Source organism: Apteryx mantelli, chromosome 12, assembly GCF_036417845.1.
Source record: "Apteryx mantelli isolate bAptMan1 chromosome 12, bAptMan1.hap1, whole genome shotgun sequence".
In the NCBI taxonomy this organism is placed as follows: Eukaryota; Metazoa; Chordata; class Aves; order Apterygiformes; family Apterygidae; genus Apteryx; species Apteryx mantelli.
Window position 1 is genome coordinate 14344282 of NC_089989.1, and position 21680 is coordinate 14365961.

General features: G+C 43.3%; 1 protein-coding gene across 2 annotated transcripts in view; it reads right to left on the reverse strand.

The window, feature by feature from the left end:
- The window catches only part of RBM6 (RNA binding motif protein 6), a 57573-nt gene that overhangs the window by 34126 nt on the left and 1767 nt on the right, over window positions 1-21680 (reverse strand). For both annotated transcript variants that reach the window (XM_067303284.1, XM_067303283.1), the window contains exons 2-5: window positions 20128-21460; window positions 19228-19317; window positions 18127-18196; window positions 3988-4061 (exon numbers count right to left, since the gene is read on the reverse strand). In XM_067303284.1, coding sequence (XP_067159385.1) covers window positions 3988-4061; window positions 18127-18196; window positions 19228-19317; window positions 20128-21460 — 1567 coding nt within the window. The remainder of the gene's footprint in view (window positions 1-3987; window positions 4062-18126; window positions 18197-19227; window positions 19318-20127; window positions 21461-21680) is intronic.

Below are 21680 nucleotides of genomic sequence, written 5' to 3' on the forward strand. Positions count from 1 at the left end.
TCCAACCCCCCTGCTCAAGCAGGGTCACCTAGAGCACATTGCACAGGATTGCATCCAGGCGCATTTTGAATATCTCCAGAGAAGGAGACTCCACCACCTCTCGGGGCAACCTGTTCCAGTGCTCTGTCACCCTCACAGTGAAAAAGTTTTTCCTCATGTTAAGATGGAAGTGTCTGTGTTTCAGTTTGTGCCCATTGCCTCGCGTCCTGTCGCTCGGCACCACTGAAAAGAGTCTGGCCCCATCCTCTCGACACCCTCCCTCCAGATACTTGTACACGTTGATAAGATCTCCTCTCAGCCTTCATTTACTCCTGGGCTTCAAAAAAATTCTTTTGCTTCCATGTACATCACAGGCAGCTCCACCTCAGTGAAAACAGTAAAATATCCACGCAGCAGAGACTGGATCCCTCCATTTCTCCTCCTTCACCATCCTTTATCATACATGACAGTACCTGAAGGGTACTTCATTTCCCACCTGACTTTCTTGAACCCAAGAATGAGCTTTTTAAATGTGCTTCTTCTACAGATGGAAGAGGAGGAGAAAAGAGAATTCAGGTACTCAAATGGATCCCACCGCATACTGAGAACAAAAGTCATGGGACATATTCCCAAAGTTGTCGCCCAAGAAGCCAACTACTACACTGGGGGCTGTGCCAACTGAATCCAAAGGAAACGCAAGAAGATAAACCACATAACATTCTACAACCTTTAAAAACAAGAATAAAGGAGGGAAAGATTATTTAGGAAAACCCATATAACTTAGCAGATAGAAACCCATTTGCCACTCAAAATACTTTTGCCTCCCCAAAAGGAAAAGCAGCTCCTCACAAAAAGAAATCTTCTCTCATAAAAGTCAAATGATAGCCAACTTCAGACAAAAGACCAACAGGACCATCATAACCATCAAGCTGAAACAAGTGCTGCACTTGGGTTCTGCAAAACAACTCAACAGCCAATCCTCCCTACCTGCAAAGAGCCAGCCCAAAGACAGGAGAGCTGGCAGCCAGCTCTTTGCTCAGCAAAACCTGCAGTGTAACACCTCTGTCCTAACAATAATGGCAATCCACTGCATTTCATATACATTAGATCGGACCTTTGAGCTGTAATAAATTGCCACCACAACAATCAACGAGGGAAAGCAATTAATAAGGGGGTTATTTTAGTTACTTTCACTGCAGCAGTGTATACAGGTGGAAGGAAACTCCCTTACAAAATTAGGGCATCATAGAAGATTGGTGTTTTTCTTTAACACAGTGTATTTAGTAGAAAGACCCCTCAAATCTCAGCAGTCACATACACATGCTAGACTTACTGAATGGAGAGAGTTGGACCTGGTAAATCTGCAGTCAGCAAATTTGGAAATGATCTTAAGCGAATGCTGGTCTGTGCTGAATAAAAGAAAAGGACTTTACAATATAGGAATTATACAATATAGGGAGGTAACCAATTGTTCTCTAGGCTGGGGCAGTTAAATAGGCATTGAACAGCATTAAAAATGCTTTCTGTAAAAGGTGCTCATTCCCAGCCTGCAGAAAACTGAGGAAGAGGCAGGCTAGCTAGTGAAGTGCTAGGATGTCACCGTGAGTTGACATTGCTTTGCTATTTATGCTCCCATAAGCAATGGGACTTGACAAGGATAGTTGATAACCTTCCAAAAACAACTGAATTACAAAAGAATCTAAGTCTTAGCTAACACAAGTTTTTTGGGGTTTTTTTTGCAGCTTGTAAAAATCCAGATTAATTCTCAATCTAAGGAGACAATCTTGTATAACTCTACCCTGAAGAGACTGAAATGGGATATCTATTGTCTAAGGAGAACTGAATTGCATCACTCACTTTCTGAATATCTCAATTTCTGTTTTATTGAGAACTGAAAGTTAGCCTCCATCCTTGCAGTGAATCAGATATAAATCTTACCAATTTGTTTTCTTAAATTAAAAGTCAATTTTTTCAAATTCAATCCAGGGCAACATATAGAAGTGCACCTGCGTGAGGCAATCCAGGGGTTACAAGTCTTCTGACTGACTTCAGGTAGCTTGGATCACCCTGGGCCAAGAAGCACACATTACTTGCTTCACTAGCTACAAACTCCTGTAGCACTACTACAACATGGTCAAGATTGGCATGTGCAGATGCTGGAGATGATCCCTTCCAAACACTCCCTCTTCCAGGTCTCCTCTGCACACATCACATGCACAGCCAGGCGGGGCAGGAAGGAAAACTGGAAGATTTATTATCCCAGCTGTTCGTAACATGTCCCAGTTAGGCAGAACGCACAGCTAGGACCATTATCCAAATCTGGAGAGAAATTCTGGCAGCAGCTTAAACAAATGCCAAGAAGGAGAAAGGCTATATAACTATCCAACCTGAAGGCCTGCTGCAACCGTTGGGTGGCATCAGCATAAATGGCACTTGAATGCCAACCAGAATCTCCTCCTGTGCATGTGTGTACGGTGATTTGCTGGGCTCCTTTAAGCACTCTGTTCAGTTTAGGGCCAGGTGCTTATAGGCACTTCACTGTAGCAACAGACCTATTCTGACCTGACCTGGGTAAAACACCTGTCCAGGTACCATGGGATGCTCTAAACAGGAGAAGGGGCAGGTGTTAACAACAGGAAGAGGAGGAATTCCCAAATTCCCAGGTATTTGGGAATGGCTTTTGCACAGGGACACACAATTTCATGCAAGCAGAACTGGGGAAAGCATATGTAAAGGTATTTGATTAAAAGGAGGGTCATACATAATCACAGATTTCTCAGTGACAAGATAATAAATTGGGGGGTGTGGCAGCACTGAAGGGAAAACAAAAGTTGTCACTGATGGTAAAATTAATAGACAATTCTAGAACTTTCCCTCACTGTGCCCCTCTCCTCTACTGCTGGGAATGTGCTGGGCTCTTTCCCACCAACAGAATTATTTGTGTAAAACATTTTTATAGGCTACAGTATCTCTGTAACTGAAACTAGAGGCAAATGCAAGTGCTTAGTGGGACCTCCAGAACCTCAGCTGTGAAGACTCATTAACTCTAAGTAAGTTTTTTGGACATGCACCGCTCTAAACCTGACTCATGACTCTCCTCTGCTGACAGGGCGGCATGGAATTCCAGGTAAAAATTGCTTTAAAGAATTGAAATGAATTCTTACTTAAGAAAATCAGGAGGAAGAAGATAGGGACATAGAGAGGGAACAGGGATCAATCATTAAGTGGCTTCTTGTGAATGATGCATCCCTGCAGTTCCAAGGGAAGGGGAAGGTGGTGCGAGATGGTAATCCATATCTTCTCTGACAAATCTTATGCAACGGACTCCTGTATGGTGGCCAACAGCCCTTGGCATCAAGCAACAGGTCAGAGCGAGGCTCCCCTTGAGTACTTATGCATGGGGGATTTAAGTCACTTTGCAATTTAAAGGGCTGGAAACCTTCAGATTCACCAGGTGCAACTGCACATAGGGTTGACCTCTTGTATGCAACTCCAGCTTGCCAAAGGACAAGATGGATATATGAGGAGATACACAACTAAAAATCTCTCCCACACACAAGGCACATAGAAAGATGGGGTGTACAAGTCCTACTCAACTCAGAGCTGCATACCAGAGGCCTCACCTACAGTCACATGTGTATGTGTGTGTGCACGCACAACTGGGGGAGGCTAGCAGAGTTCTCTCCAACTGGATTTCCCTTATGAGTACAAACTCATCAGGGCCAAAGCCTGTATTAGGAGTCTGTCAGCTCCCAGCCTCTGAATCTAGCCAGCGTGCTGACATACACTAGGGAGGAAAGCAGACCATTCAGTGTCCAGCAGCTCTTTCACACTGGCAATTCTAAGCCTTTTACAAGTTTCTGGAAACAATATTTAAACCGCAGTGTTGTGTATTATACAAGAACACATCTTCCTTTGAACGGTTCAAAAAAAACCTCTTTGGCTTTCCACCACCCCACCAAAAAGAAAATAAATCTTCTAGCAGCATTGACCGAAGTGTAAAGCAACCTGGTTGGCTTCCATGCATCCGATGGCCTCTTCCAAGAGTGAAAATTCCACGCAGACATAGCCATAGTCGTAACCTGGGAACAGCATTTAAATACAGACGGGAGTCGTGTTAGTGCCTTGTCATAAAGAAAGCCACATTTAAATATTCAATTCCCTTTCCCTCCAATGACAAACCCTCTAACCACCACCCCTCTACTCCAGAATGAAAAGGAAAGAATCAGGGGCTATTTGGATGATGATTAACTATGCAGTTTATCAAGAATTTTAATAGTACAATGTCCCAACTTCCCATTATGCAACTCAATGACAGGCACACCCTTCCTTAGCACAAGAAATAAATTGCTCTCTTTTTTTTTTTTTTTTTTATAGTATAGTGATTCTCCATGCTAGTTTCAGATTTTACACTACTTCGGAGGCAGTGTTCTCCGAAGCATATGTTGTTAAGTCATACAAAAGGACATTGCTGTGAAGGTATTTTACATGAATAGCCAGTATTTTAACTTGGGCAATGTTTCAGAAAGAACTAACGGGATTCCTTAGCTTTTGCTATTTTCCCTTCAACACCTCCTTACTTTTGAAGTCCAAGTCTCTCACATTATGAAAAAGTGCAGTGAAGCACGAATGAGAACTCCAGATTTCTCATTTTGGCATTTTGTTCCAATAGATGCTACTGTAAGTTTAATAAAGGGCAGTGTGTGCGCGCAGGGTAGGGTTAAGTTTAGATGCACAAAACTAGAGAGCCTTTACTTTTCTCACTCCTCAGAAAGCTCTCCTCTCAGTCTGTAGCAGAAGGGAGCCACTGATTCAATTTTTTATTCCAGTTACCTGTGCTGAAATGATTATGTCCCACAGTAAAGTGCAGGGTGAACATTATCAGGAATTAAGATCATCCTAAGAGTCATCCTTGATGGTGAAAGTAGCTCCAAGAACTAAAGCTCTGAGAAACAACCTGGAGCAGCAACCTCACTCTTCACAAGCCACAGCCACCTCACTCCAAAACAGTGCTTTCCAGATGATCGTGGGCTGACACACTTCAACTCGGGCAAACAGCGAGGAGAGCCTCGGTTCCCTCTTCCTGCTGCTCTTTTGGCCGTTTAGGAGGAGTGACAGAAAAGCCGGTTTGCATTTGGATTGTACCATTTTAGGCACCTAGCTGTCCTGGTGAAGAGCTCATCTCCTCCCTCCTAAAGATGAACATCTTGACATGGGTATATTCAAACCAGCTAGGTATCTTTTTCTTATCGCTCCAACCCATCACCTTCCATGGGAAGTGAATTACATAAACACTTTCAGACAAGGCATTGCAGTCTCCTGGAAATTGTCCACTGTGTCCCCCAAGCCTATTTCAAAGTGCATTTGCTGCATTCACCAATTTTTCCCGCTCTATTTCTTCACCATCTTTTGTATCTGGCCACTTCAGAGACAAATCCATACAAAACTATTTCATTGTCGAACCCTACTGGATGTTTTTATTCTGGGAGCTCTTTGCATGCTGTTCTAACAGCACAAACCTGATTTTGCACATTTGCTCTCCTAACTATACTCCAGTTTAAATCTAGTTCCTCCTTTATATCACAGAAGAATTTATTTCCCCCTTCCATACATTATTTTTGTCAGTATAATTATATTAGAGAAGAATTTATTGATCTGTGGGGTTTTCAGCTCAGTGAAAGATGCAGGCCAGCAGCATGCCATCCATGATGAACTGTAACTAAAACCATACGACATTTTCACATGAAGTGGACACCTGGAACTAGCAGTATAGTTTCAGATGGCAGAAAAGACAAACACAAATTAACCTGGCCATTCCCACAGCATCCATTCTGCTCTGGGCTTCCAGCCACACTAAATCACCTTTGAAAATGAAGCAGTCCTTTCCTCTGCAGCCGAGAGCTGCTCTACAGGAGCAGTGCTGCCCCTTGCTGGGAGACTGCTTTGCATTCTGGGCAGACACCGCTACTACTTTACTGCACAGTATGTAGGCTCACCTGGTACATTTTAAAATTGCAATCAAATACAGAGCTCAAGAATCGCTCCTGTGCCTCCGGCTTAGAAAAAGGCTGCATGAGCGATATTTGTCAGCCTGTAAGACTCCTCACAGAGAGATTTCACAAAGGTGCTGTGATCAGCAAGGCAGGATCAGAACGCTGTCTTATTTATATGTGCATACGAAGTACGGGCTCTCGTGACGGAGCAAGATTGCAGTAGTTTTTACACTACTCACTCCACCTTGAGAGGCAGTTTACACCCAACTCCTGGTGAAGGGAATGAGAGTTTTAGATGTGGATTTAATCCAGCAAGACACACCTGAGAGTGCAGCGCTGCATCTTGTATGTCAGACACACGTGCTAGTGATCAATTTAAAAGATGAGACCCTTGGAGGAACGTATGCTGCAGGATCATTGCAAGCATTAAATGGAGACAGTTAATGGGAAGAGATCAGCATACTTCTCCTTGCGCACTCTCTCACCTCAGCCCCCTGCAACTCGGTCCACCCCGTAAGCATAGCTGCAGGAACACAGACAGTGAGAACTGAAACGGAAACTGTGGCCCATATCCTGTCAAAAGGCAGCTTCAGACCAGCTGTTCAGCTCTTGTGGTCAGAATACAGAGGAACACAATGTTCTGCAATTCACTGCAAGCTGTCCCTGAGCAGTTGGGACCAGGACAGTGATGCAAGAAGAGAGCAGCCTGGAGTCCAGCACCCCAAATGCCTTATGAAGATATGCAGGCATTGAAACCAACCCTTTTCCTCCCCCCACCCCCAAACCCAGCCCTTTACATAGACCTGACAAGCACATCAGTATTTGAAAACTGCAAGCTAACATTAGCCTTTGAGGGTACAGAGCCCCTCCTCCGCTCCGCTGCCCCAAGCTCCACAGCAGCATCCTTCTGGAGAGCTCAGAATCAAGTCATTCTTGCTGGCTCTTTCATGTTTTAGACCATGCTAGAAAATCCACTGAAATGGAAACCTGTGGAACACCAGGGTTCCTGCAAAACACCTGCAAAAGCCACGTTTGCAGACTTTTTCCCACTGACTACAATAATCACGTTACCCAGAGGACAACACTTGAAATAAAACCAAGTGACTTGAGACCGCTTCTTAAGCGGGGACAGCTACAGAGGCTACTGCCACCAACTGCTGTGCCTCTTTCCTGCATCCTTTTTAGGGCTGGAGCAGTTCTTCGTAATAGCAGCTGCTGAGCTTGGATATTTTTATTTCTGAAACCTTCAAACAGTTTGCCTTAACATACGAGCCTGTGAGAATGCAGCAATTCAGCTGCTGCTACTACAAGCAGGGCAGGGAATTTTGACAGAGGCAGGGGGACAGGCACCTAATGACGGCAGAAACTAGTACAATCGGCTTCCCAAGGCAAGCTCTCCACCTCGTCACATCAGTGGGCTGCGCTCTTGGACGCCCACAGTATTGTTCAGGTCATAATACTAAAACCAAAGTCATTAAACCAGCAAAGCAGAATCATTGCTGAAGATTACAGCCTGGTTTTATGACTCAAGTTGGCCTAAGTTCATGTGTAATGTTTTATGAGAAGATCACATGATAAAACCTGGTATCTTCTTAACTCGATCTTTCTTCCACTGACTAGTACAATATCACTGTTTCAGGATCCACAGAAAAGTGGAATGGAGTCAGACGTGTTATGTGTTTTGGTAGAAGTATCTTAGCATAGATCAAAAAGAAAAAAAAAAAAATCAGTATTTCCCCTCCTCCTCAAACTCTGAACATGCTCAAATATTAGTTACACTGTCCAAATAAACTTTCCAAAGAGGGTACCAACAGTCCTCAAACACTTGAACTCATCCAGTTTTTTTGTCCTAGCATAGCCATAAAACATACATGTTCCCATCTCCCCCCATGTTTTAGGCCAGCTGCATAAAAGGGCGTTTCCTCATTTGACTGCTTCCTCACAGCTCTGTAAGTCTACAGTTGCACAGACTCTACACAAGGGCTGAAAGGAGAACACTCAAGGAGAGTAATGCACACAAAATCCAGAGAACTTTATGTATTCCTTTAAGTGCTTCTACATATACATAATCCTTTATGGGTGATCCCAAAGCCTGCCCTGTTGTTTTCTGCACCAAAAATAGCCATGATCATTTGATGCTTAGTAGTAAGGACACATATAGAGATCCAGGAAGCTGCTCTGCAAACATCACAATAAGGAATGTTTTGCCTCTGAAACTGATGCATTTTAGTGAAGTAAATTTTGACAACCAATGTTAGGTCTTTGTTAGCATCCCATGGTTTGGCTAAAAATCTTGGAAGTCTGAGTTCACATTACTGTTCTTTGGCTTCGGGTAAAAGGATCAACAATGGACTTGGGATTTAAAGAAAAGATTTGTTTCTATACACATACAGTTTCTGTGGAACAACTGACACGTGATAATGTGTTACTTCATGATAACTTGTTATGTCAAAGATCTAGTTAAAAGAAAACTATGGTGTTTTTCTGATACGGGCTGTAAGCAGCATGAAGGCCTCAAAAAACCCCCCCAAACTCTGGAGCTTTTAGATGCCAAATGAAAAGATCACATAACAGCAGTGGCCTTAACCTATGCCAAACCAAAGATAAGTTTATAAACAAGGTACGATGGGAACATGACAAAGGCATCCAATTCAGGAGAGGTGATCCAGCTCCTTGATTCTAGGAATGAGCATGCAGTAAGTCACATTACCACCTTTCCCTGCAAGCATAAGACATTATCTGCCTCAAGTCCAACACGAAATGTCACCTGCCTTCTCAAAAATGACTGCTACAAAACCCTTCTTCCTTGTGCTGCAATACAAAGAGATTCTCTTTTCTATGGCTTGTAAAGTAAGAAGATGGCCTCCTGTTAAAGTAACTTTGCGTAACAGATCACCTAAAGAGATTAAACACTATGCTAAACTGAACAGCTGGGCCAGCTGTGAGTGTGCTGCAGATCCCTGCTCTGCCGTGATGCAAGCCGACATCTGCCGGATGGGGCCAACAGCCTCAGGGGAAAAGAAGAGTCTCTCAACCATCCCGACAACAGTCTACTTGCTTTCTCATGTAAGATGAGACAGAATTGCTACAGAAGAAAAGCATTTGTGCTTTCTGACACTTCTAGGACTCAGAAGGATAGCGGATTAAAGCAGAGCTAAGGCTAACCTGCTGAAGCAAGAATATCGTTGGTGCTTGTTCTCTCCAGAGACAGCATGGCAGAGCAGAACACGGCCAGGCAATTCCTCTATAGAATTTCATCCACTTTGGAGAGGAAAGTTCTATTGCTTCATAAGCAACTACAGCATCAAGTACGGAGTGAATATGAGGGAATTCCACATTTCTGGAAAGGATCTGCAATCGCACACGTTGACCTTTGCACAGCTGGAGCAGCGGAGACAGGATTCCGCACACTGTCCTTTCAGGGTCTATTACTGCTTGGTTGACAGGAAGAGCTACCTCATTTAGGGGAGATTTTTACAATACGCTCATGACCCCATGTACACGATCTTTCATTTCCTCCAAGGAAAGATGCAGAATTAGGTCACCTGTCTCAGGACGCCCAGGAAGCCTGTGAAGTTATTGATAGTAAATGATGAATATCTCATTACAGGAGGAAGAAAACATATTATAACTGGACAGGTCAACCACATATTCAGTAATCTATGTACAACATCAGAACCTCACACAAAGCATCAGAGTAGGTCCCAGACCTGTATGGGATATGGGATCTGCTTCTCAGTACTGAGTGATGAACACAGACAAGAAAAACTTCTAGCCAATCCCTTACCCCACCTGATCATGAACCTGCCTTTTTTTTTCAATAGGGCAGAACTCTCCCTTTGCTGCCTGATTTGCAGCATGTGAAACCTTTCCCACAATGAGAAACTTATGTTCAAGCTACATGGGACAGTTCCCATGCAATGGTTTCCTAAAGAGCCACTTAGAGCAGACCGGCACCTGCACGGGCTAAAGCAATGGATGGAAATGGGCCATGGCAGAGTGCAGAATGACAGACTGGTCTCGCTGCAGCCCTTGATCTCCCTCTGAGTTGGAAAGAGTCAACAGGGATACTCCTCCAGAAGCCTCCTTCCCTGATAACTAGTCATGGTCTTGAAGGTAACCCATCCTCTGAAGAGCCACTTAAAACCCAATGAACGAAACAGACACTGACAGAACAGACTTAAGAGGCCCAAAGATACCCTGAAACATGTCTCATTCCTATGTTTTGCCTAAAAAATTGGTTGCCTAAAGTGCAGAACGATCCAGACTAAGCCTGAGGATATCGAAAGAAGGAAGCACTGCTTTACTTACTGGTTTGTTTTACCACTGGCTGGCCTCACTGCTAAAATACTGCCCCTTCCTTCAGAAATGCCATTCTCTGCTAGAAGGAAGAATCCATTCACTGTCCTCCCCTGGTGAAGTGACATGTGCATTCCTCTCGCTCTACTTGTTCTTGAAAGGGTAGAAAGTATCTGCAGCTTTTCTAAAGTGCGACAAGCACTTCTCTGTGACCTGACAGGGAAAGCCACAGCTGAGAAAGGTTGCTGCTGTTCTCCATCCTACACACCACACTCTGTATTCCCAGGTTGCGTGCACATTAGAGCTGGCCAGGAGATGACTGCAGAAACTGCTTTAATGGCTCTTTTTCCTGGCAAAAACACTGGAAAATGCACAGATTTCTCTGAATCTCTGCACCATTAGGGGCATGCACAATATGCTTCCAAGAAGCCAGGAGCTCCTGAACACACACAGTAGTGTCTGTATCTGCACATATGCAGCAGGTCCTGCCCATGCGGCAAGGATGGGCAACAGCATCATGCCTTCCACAGCGAGTAGAGAAAATAAAGCTGTCCCCACAGCTGAAAAACTTGGAGGGCACTCCTGCAGCACCACAGGAAACAGCGGCAATCAACCTACACTAACACAAGCTCAGAAGCCAAAACTGAGAGCTCTCTTAATACCAGCTGGTGGATTCTGAGTTTCCATAAATTTCTTTGACAGAACTCCTTGCTGCACAAATAACTTGGTCTTTAGAGCTACTAAAACTGAACAGAGCTGGATTAGAAAAGCTTGCTGTTGAATACTAAACAGCACAATCTGCAGCAAACCATACCGCCAATTTCTTTCAAAGGCTGAGCCTATACAAGGCATGCTTGGCTGCTGGCAAGAAGGCCTGTCATTTCATATTGTCCCTCTGTAGGAAAACGTACACTCTTTCACACTCATGCATGGTAATGCTACACAAGAGAACAGCACTGAAACCAAAAAATAAGAAAAGCAGCTTATATTCTGTAAGTTAGAATGCTCCAATCCATCCTGCTTCCTCCATCCAGGAAGACAGCACAGAAAGGATCCGCTTGAGACACCCTCAAAAGCGGACACTCCACATGCACAACCCTCAAACCACAGGAACTACAAAGGTCAGAGCAGTCAGGGCTCAGGAGGTGACAACCCTTCCTGGCCCTGAAGGGCTGTAGTTTGTAAACTAGCACAACAGGGAGGAAGAGGGGGGAAAAACCACAACACTAAGACTGTACGCACAGTTGCTTTATTAAAGACAAAGTATTACATATATTTGTACAGAACATCTGGGATTCAAGGAAGGCTGGGGCCATTGAAAAACTCTATAAGAGGACTGGAAGCTGCATACATGGGATGAAGTTGCAGACAGGAACCTGGTTCTGAAATGCTGCTAATGTGCGTATGATCTCCAGAATGAATACATGATCTGTTATTTAGTACAAATGACTCAGAAAAGCAGTTAATCCAGTAATGTCGGTAAACTGTGAAAAGCCTTCAAGTTTTGTGCTCGAGATGCAAAAAGGGTGAGCACGGTTTGTAAAAACAGTCATGGAGAGAAGGACTGTGCATGTTAAAAAGATTGTGAGCATGTTTTATGGATGAATGTCTGTTGCCTTTTCTAATGAACAGGCCTTATAACCCTGAACCAAGGCTGATCAGTATAGCAAACACTAACTTAAAAAGACTCTTACTTTCCATTTCCTAAGCCACCACATCACAGGTGAGGAAAGATGTGCAGTAATGTCTTTTGCTTGCAAGAGGCAATGCACCACAGCCCTAAAATCAAGAAAGACTAGCCAAAAGCCTACTGCCTATACACTGGGGAAAACTGGCAAGGACTGGTATCAATGACCATGGACTAATTCCAGCTAGAGTGCTTTTTTTAGTCCTGGACAATCTATTTGGCTACAAACAAGATTCACTCCTTGCAAATCAGCACTGAAGATATTTCCCCAGCTCCTGAAAGGTAAGCCCCTCCAGGCTGAAGAACTCTGCTGAGTGGGTGATCCGGTCATGCCTCAACACGGAAACTCCACACATGCTACAGCATCTGGTGAGCTCCCGGATGATTGCCTGAGCTTTCCTCAGGTGCCTGAGATCTGTGTGCCCATGTCCATGGCTGAGGCAGTAGAGCAGGCTGCAAAACCTTCGCTGTACCAAACACAGAATGCAGTATTAGAAGGTTGTTCTTCCTGTGGTGCTTTAGGCACAAGCCTTGCTTCGCGAGGCAAGTTGCTTTCTGTATAATTAGCACAGTAGGTGAGATGCACCTCTATATCACAGAACGCATTAGAGACATCCCACATCATCCCACAGCATGTTCTTTGTACCAAACCACAGGACATAAGTCCTTGTGGGATCTATTCCTAATCAAGCTCCTTAGGGTTGGTATCAAGACCTCTTTGTGAGGCAGCCACTAGCTGGCCACAAATTCACCCTTCAGAAAGATCTGCCCAAGGGTACTGCATCTCTCCTGAAAGCAAACAAAAGGTCTTGGTTTAGTATGGTTCTGCTCCACACCTCTGGAAACATCCCCTCCCCAAACAGGGCAGCAGTTCAGCTCTACAGCCCTACCTAAAGCTGGAAGTTTCAGCACGGCAGCACCCTCAAGCTGGGGACAAGCGCACAAGGAGGTATGCACATCACCAGCACTTCCAGCCTCCCAGAGTATCACTAGCCCAAACCCCACGTACACATACAGCTACTTTGAGGGAGCTAAGACTGTTAAATGTGGGCCAGAAAAAAGCATAGCCATCCACTCACATACAACAGGAGCTCTGCTTCAAGAAAGAGAAGACTAGAATGCATCCCAGCCAAGGAAAATGGAGAGCTTATCCCTGGTATGGAGGGGTGTGCCACTCAAAGCAAAATTTCTATCAATTTTCCCAAAGTGTAAACTTCTAGGCCTTAAATCATAAATTTTAGCAAAATTAAACCCTGTAATGAATGTCAGAGACCTACTGAAACATTCCCCAAACTAGCAATCCACTGTTCTAATATACAGGACAGACTGCACTGGGGGTGATGGTGGGGGGAAAGCTCCTTCTATACGTTTATCTAAGGAGCTTGTTAATATTTAACAGGGTACCGGCGTGGCAGAGCTTAACAAAAAACAAGCAAAATAAACTTCCTGGATCAAGTCCTAGAAAAAACTGCATTAAGTTTAACAGAGGGACAAGAGGAGGCAGTCCCAGGCACCACAGAAGGACCAGGTCTGGAGGGCAACAGAAATCAAACAAAAAGTAAATGCTAGTGCAAGAAGGTGGCCAAGCAAGCAATAAAGAACCTTTGGTGCCAACAGCACTTGCTAAAATGAAAGGTTTTCAATACTAAAGAGGCAGCTGCCATTAACAAGCAGCCACTAAGGAAGTTAGGCACATTTTTAGGTTACATTGCATTTCCTGCATATACAGGAGGCTGTCAGTCCTTTAACATCAGTCACCTGGATCTATTTGGATATCCCTCTGCCTTCAAGCAGGAGAGCTTCTGTTCAGTGAGCTCCTCCCTGCTCCAGCCATCCCACTTCCGTGGATGCTTTGCTCCCCAGGGCCCAGCATTACGTGGGCATTGGCATCACAGGTATGTCCTGGCAGCTCTGGGGGACAACTCCAGCCTTCAAATTCTCTCACTTCTCTCCTCCCTGAACTCCACACTACTCAGTTCTTTCCCGCATCCCTACCCAAGATTCAAAAGTTTCAGAAGAGTCAGGAGAGGAATTACAGTAACAAACCCAAATCTCCCAATTTCTGAACCACTGCACTAGTTTGGAAGGTATTTACAGGGGTAGATCTCACTGCTCCCTCTGATTCCACCCCAGCTCACCTGGTCCCTCCAGGTCCGTTTCACAGAGCTCCTCTCTGGGTGTGCTGCTTTCCATCTCAGCCAGCATGTCCGTTCTCTGCCAGGCTGTCCTGGCTCAGCAAAAATTCCTCTTGCTCCCCAAGATGTGCTTGTAGAGTAAGCTGGAACAATCTCATGGGGCTACCAGCAATTTTTTCTCAGGCTCAGATCCTCTAAACGGCTTTTCCCAATGGCTGGTACTAACCCTAACATGAATCCTGGCTGGAAAATACACTGTTCCAAGCCTGTCCTATTGTAGTCTGCATCCAGAAGAACAATTTGAACAGAAGGCTCAGAGCACACTTCATACTTTATTTTATCACTTGGTCACCATTGCAGCATCTCTTAAAGAAGGACAACTCATAATAAGCTGCCCTTTAAAATAAAGATAGCTCATCACACTCTTCTCCAGGGTACATACACAGTCATCCAAAGTGTTCTGTGCACATCAAACACACAAGATGATTTATAAGTCTTTGCTTATGTTCAACATTAGTTAGGAAAGTAGAAATAAAGCTTGACGGGAAGCAGGAGACAAGCTTAAAATATGATCAAGATCAAAACCAGGAGGCATGTTCATGTGAGATTCCTTGAAGGTCAGAAGATATCAGTTTCAAGTTTGTGGTGGAGTCAGCACCAACACAAGTGCATAGACAGTAACATGAGAACGGCAGACGAGGTGCCACATGTAGCCTGGTACTATGACACACTGAACTAACAACTCCACAGCAGGAGGCCCACACTAGAAAGCCATGTGAAAGCCTTGACTCCACTGACCAGAGATCGAGTAATTTCAAATGGGGGGGGCTCACAAGCAGTTAATGACAAACACTTCTCAGAGCTGCAGACAAGTCAAAGCAGCAGTGCATCTGCTGCTGTCTATGCGTGAGGCATCAAGAGGCACCAGAAGGTATTACAGACTTTAGCAGTTGATAGTCCTTGAGAAAAAATGGCATGTATCACCACAGGACTTATTCTTTATAATGATTAATTGAACAGACATGACCAAATACACTTGAAAAGGCAAGATGAAAGATAAGCTAATAATCTAATACAATTACTTCTGCCAACACCTACGTATTATGTTGGAAGAAAGCCTCTTCCCCCCACAAATTTATTTGGTACCTTTAGTCTGAATGTACAGGCATCAATTCAAAAGTCTAACTGAGAACTCACAGACAGATGGAAATGTTGTGTAGGATAATATCATGAAGTTTCATTTGGGTATTTTATATTTTGTGATTGTCTGCAAATATCTGCCTTTCTGATTTAAATAGAATTACTATGCCAGTTCTCCAGGTCTCTCCCTTTACTTCCTTTTTTAAAATCCAGACAGTGTTTTAGTCTGCATGCCTCAGAGACCAAATAATCTAAAGAACAAACAGCTTGTATGCAAACCAAAACCACACCATGTATACTAGGAAGAGTGATCCATGCTCAGCACAACCTTCAGTGCAAATATGCCTCCCTCAGTGCATAAACAGCATGCAGAAAGGAAGGCCTTCATATAAAAGTTGAACCGCTTTTTCCCAAAGTCAACTATATATTTTTCCCAAAACAAAGAGTCTTGAGAAAGATCATACAATGGAATCATCATGTTGAAGCTGCTGAGATAAGCTTTATGATAAGTGTTATCTTAGAGTGAAACTGATCTGAATCTCACTTATTTCAAGTTAATTGTATGTTGTTTTGGCTGTTTTCATTCTCCAACAGCTGCAGTCATTCTTCTCTCTAAAACACTCAACATGAAGTATATGCATAATCATGATTAATGTTATTTTTAACATTTCTGGATAGCACTCAAAAATATACAACCCACTCAGACTTAGCACGCACTCTTGAGTCAGGCTATCATTGCATCGTTGAACTGACACAGTAATGCAGCTAGTGGGCCCCCATGTATCAGAGACATTAGCAATCCAGAATAAAGTTTGCTTTTAATTCATATGCCTATCTACATGCACACCCCACTGTAATAGCAGTGTTCACCCATGGCTGGCCTCTGGTTTTAAACAGGCTTAACTTTTCAGAAGTTAATATGAATTCAGTTTCATACACTTCTCTTTAGGTTGGCCTAACATGAAAAGCTGGATTAAATTTACTGCAGCTTCTAGTGACCCAATTTCAAAAAGAACTTTTCACACTTCAGGAAGCTTTTGTTGTCCTAGATGCATCCATCTTGCATAACAAGGATCAGAAACTCCCCAAAGGTGTTTAAACTTGCAGCTGCATTAGCAGCCTCAGGATGTAATTAAAAATGAAATCTTCAGAGTGTCCATGTAACCTAGAATAATGCTATGCTACTTAAACCATTCATGTTGCCCAGATAGGGTTAAACAACAGCTTTAAATAGCTCATAAAACATGAGCTAATTTTAAGTTCATTCTTTCCCTCCCCACAAAAGCCAGAAACAAACTTTTTCTTTTTTTTAGACTCTGCTGCTGAGGAGATGGATGGAAACAGAATACAGCTTTTACACTGACAACAGAAAACTTGGACTCTCATATTACGCATGGCCATCAGCGGACACTATGGCTTCCACATGCAACTTCAGACACCACGTCCCATTCTGAGTAGCCTTTGAAATGGGGAAGGGGAAGGAGTAGCCAACAATTCTCTAAAAAGGGCAATAAATCCTATTAACGTATACAAGAAGAGGAGATTTGTGAACAGATTCCAAGTTCAAGTTGATTTATTACTGAAAAGTGACATATTTCAGAAAAAAAAAGACAGACAATTCACATCAGCATGGGCAAAAAACAAATATGTTGCAATTGTTGGGTTGCACTCAGTTTTGTATGGATGACAACAGCTACGCTGTACTACACTTAGAAAAGAGGAAAGAAAGCAAGCAAGACTGATTGTGCCCTTTAAGTCTTGTTTGTTGGGCCAAACCAGATTATGTAACAACACAGGGTGCTTTAGTTCAAAGGTTCATGAGAAGGTTGTGAAATCTCCTTTGACAGCTTCCAGAAACAAAAATATACTTGAGAAATACCCAATTGCCTCAGTTTCTCTCCTAAGCTACTAAACACATCAGAAGCCTGCATATGATGATTTGACACCAGGAATTCCAGCTGCTCCACCTACAAACCATTATTGGGCAAGAAGAAAAAACACTGACAAGGTAGAAGCCTCAGCTATCCTAGGTTTAAAAAAAAAGAAAACAAAACGGAGATTTTCCCCTAGTTTTGGAAAGTGACAAAAATCCACTTTGGAGCAGGAGCTATTCAGTACAAGCAGAGCAGGAGAGGTAACTTCAGATGGTCCCTTCCTGTTTCCAGGCATTCCCTACTAGCATGATCCAAACCGATCCCCAAGACTCACCCCTCATATCCTACGACTGCACACCTTTGTTACAATACCACTCTCACACAAAGCAGCCTTGTAAAATATTCCTCTCTTCAGACTCCTACATAGTGATCAGAAGTAGAGCAAACCTTCATTCTTTGAAAGGAAAAAGAGCATCCTGAGCGGGTATTTGGATACTTACTTGTAAAACTTATTTTTATTATTTTTAACCTGTCTTAGGTATTAAGAGGGGTAACAGTTTCATATTACTGAAGGCGAAACATTGGGCTATATCAAGTGTCATGAGAACACTATTTGTCAAGGATTTGTTCCACAGCAAGATCATTGCAGAAAGATGGAAAACAATCCAAAAAGATCTGATAAAAAAAAAAAAAAAAGTCTATTGGGAATTAACCCACTGCCCCATGTCAATATTAGTTTTATTCTCGATGGCTATCAGAACAGCCTTGCTGTTTTCCCTGCTGTTCCCAGGTCTAGCTAGAGGTACCAAGACAGGTGCTTTTCCTCTGAAGTACCAGTGACCACAGCCACCAGTTTTGAAGACAAGAGGATGAACTACATAACTCAGTGGTCTTTCTCATTTGAAAATACCTGTAATTATGGCATCAAGGGGTTTAACCAGATTGGCTAAGTGAGTAACCAGTGAGAAAAAAGCCCTTTTGTAAACCTGAAACCAGAAGCACTGGAAAAACATTCTCACCTGAACTGTAATCTTTCAGTCGCAAGTCCTTCACAGGTGTCCCATCAGGCCCACGGAAAGCATTGAGAATCTACAGGGAAACCAAAATCCTCTTCAGTCTCCAAAATAAAACCTTGGAAAGCAAGGTACTTGCTAACATTCATTATTCTTCCTCTAAGACTTCTGTTTCTGGCTTAACTCTTTTACAAACTAAAACGTTTTCCTGACAAAGTTTCTGAAGTACCTGAGAACTGTTAATTGAGTTTTGGGGAGTATTTTTGTTTGTTTTTGTTTAAATAAGAGAGCACCATTTACACCAGAATTCAACCATTCAGAAGGTTGTCATGCTGGTTTTAGTCAGAGACCTCACTCGTGATCTTTACTTAAGGTCAGAGAGGTCTTATTGCCTTTAAGAAAATGATGGGACATAGGGTGACTGTTCTGAGTCTCATCATCCTCTGATGTACAAAGTTTCTGCCGCGAGTTCTCCAGTATCCAGATTTCAGTATTAAGCCTCAGAAGCTCTGATCATCGCAGCCAACCCTAGGAAAAATTGCTGCGCATAGGTGTTCTCATGTCTGGAACAGCCACAGAAAACAACTTAATTGGAAATGGAAGCTTTTGGAAAGGTAACTTCTTTCACCTTGTAGAGGAAAGCCTAGATTTTTTATTAAAATCAGTAGTAGCAGATGACATCTCCATCCTTATAAGAACCATTTAAGCAACAAAGTAATTAGCGAGGAACTAGTTCAATTGGACACTAAATGTTTTCCTGGCTCAAAATACATTACCAAAGTAATAACAATATTATCTATATTCTCAAGCAACCCTGAAAGTGAGGCACGTTAAAGAGAGTCTGGTAATTGAGGCTTTTGCTCACCAACAGCCCACATGTGACAGCAGAAAAAACCATCACTTCCAGACTCCCAGAAAAGCAGAATAATCAGATAAAAACACTGCAATCACTTTTGAATTTGGATTTTTCTTGGGGAAAATGACAGACCATAGACAGATTACATGAACTGCACTCACCAGGCTCGAAAATGGTAAGTTTAGAAACACTTGATAGAGATTTTGATAACTTTGCAACAAATTTTGGACAAAAAAAAGAATCCCACTTACATCATCCTTTGTGGCAGTTTCAGGCACTCCTCCTAGCCGAATGAGTTTGCTTGGCTTCACATATTTGGGGCAGGTCCGGTAATCTTGGTCCTTGAGTTCACAGAATCGAGATAGTTTTTACAAATGAGACATGCTAGCTCAGAGGATAGTCAAACCGTAACAAATAAAACAGGGCATAATTCAAAGGCAAGGGGCCATAAGCAGAATGGCTCAAATCTTTAACACAGCATTGTTTAAGATTCAGAGAGCCTAGAAGGCTCTCAGAATATCTGTCTACAAGCTACACAACTCAGAATAACCCATGACTGCCAAGAGGCAGCCCTTGTCCTGGATCACAGAGATCTCCCAAGATTTTAGAGTAAGACAATTAAATGGCCTCTCCGCTCTCCAGAACTGGGAGATTCAAATTCAACAGAGTTATTAATTCAGCAGTTATCAGCTTCAGTTTTTGAAGTTAAACAATAGAGGAAAATAAAGCACGCATGAGAACAGCGATACTGTTCTATGTGGGTCCATCTAACTCAGTCTCTTGTCTCCAGTAGTGCCTAAACAGATAACAGATGCCCAGGAAAAAAGAACAGAGTAAGTTCTTCTGTATAATACTTCCTCTGTAACACCCTCCCTTTGTCCAGCCATTTTAAAATTGGGGACTTTCTAAACCAAATGTGGTTCTATGTGTTTAGCAATTCTCAACTGCTAAATTGCATTCTCGAGAAGACAGTATTTCTGAGATGGAGGTCACACTAAAACGACCTGGAGCATGAAGATGACCTCAGAGAAGGATGGTGAATTAGGATAGAACTCAAGAGATGAAATATGGATAGAAGACTCCTTCTCAGCTCCTTCCATTCTTTTTCCAACATGTGTTTAACAGAAACACTGACTGACAAAGCCACCTACCTGAAGGCTCTTACAGAGCCTAGAATCTTTGCTGGGTTTTCCTTCTGAGAAGGACTTGCCATGTTCATAATCAAACATCTGATGCCCTGGCAGCCGGTGATCCACATCGCGATACTCAATGTTTCGGTAGTCCGTATCTTGCCTTCCAAGGAAATCCAGGCCACCTTCACCCTTTAACCCAAGATCAGAATCGGATCTTTGCTGCTCCCCCCCAGAAAGCTGCTGCTGCTTGTTAGCAAAGGTCTGAGGTTGCTCCTCTTGGTCCTGAAGAGTAGAACGAGGCCCTCGGCTATTTTGGAAATTGTGTGAAGCGTCGTCTTCAAGACCCAGTCCAAGGGATTCCTCTTCTCTGGCTGGTGTCTCTGAATGTTGAAATTCTCCTTTTTGGCTACCAAAGGGAGTTCTATCTAGACCAAGCGCAGGGTCCTCTCTCTTGCTGGTGCTTAAACCAGAGCCCTCTCTTTCTGCTAAAGGTAGAGTAGATTGGTTGCGCCTAAAATCTGCAATGTTTTGATCCACAGGAGGCATTTCCCTATCTGAAAAGTCCATAGGAGGAGCCACATCTCTGCTCCTAAAATCCTGATCGGACCGGGATCTGTTCCTATTTCTGAAGTCTGATGATGGTGCATTTCTGTTTCTGAAGTCCAAATCAGATGAACCCACACCCCTAAAGTCCAAATCAGGTACGTCCCTATTTCTGAAGTCTGAATAAGAGTGCTCTCTGCCCCTGTAGTCTAACTCAGACACATCTCTTGCCCTAAAGTCTGAATGAGAACCATCTCGACCTCTGAAGTCCAGATCAAAAGACCCTCTTCCCCTGAAGTCTGATGGAGGTTCATCTCTGCCCCTGTAATCCATATTATGTGCTTCCCTATCCCTGTAGTTCATACGGAATGCCTCCCTGTTCCTATAGTCCACTGAAGGAATGTCCCCACCCCTGAAGTCCATAGGTGGCCCTTCTCTTTCCCGGAAGTCTCCAGAGTACATATCCCTGCCCCTGAACTCAGAAGAAGGTGGCTCCCTACCTCTGAAATCCAACTGTGAATCATCTCTGTTCTGAAAGTCAGAAGGTGGGTAATCTCTGCTCCTGAAATCATGGTGCCCCTCCCCACCTCTGAAGTCACTACGTGGTCCATCTCTAGCTCCAAAGCTGAAAGAAGGTTCCTCTCTGTTGGCAAACTGAGGATTGAGGAGGCCTGCGAGTGCCTGGATATCAAAAGGAAGTGATTCTCTGCCAGAGAAGTTGCCAGAGTGTCTTTCTTGAGCAAGACTATCAAGGGAAGGAGGATATTCCCTGTTCCACCCGGGAGCAAACCTTTCTTCTTGGCTCCCACTGTAGAAATAAAGACAGTATTATTCATAACGTGCTTAGAGTCTGCAATCTACACAGCAGCACATTCTTCTCTAAACTTTTATAGAGTTGTGTAACAGTCTAAGATCCGCAGAAGATATTGATGTTTGGCAGTTTAAGATGAGGCAGCATACGACAGATGTGAGAAAGTAAACTTGGGTGCTCCCATTTCAGCACAATTTCCAGAAGCACTCAACAGGGA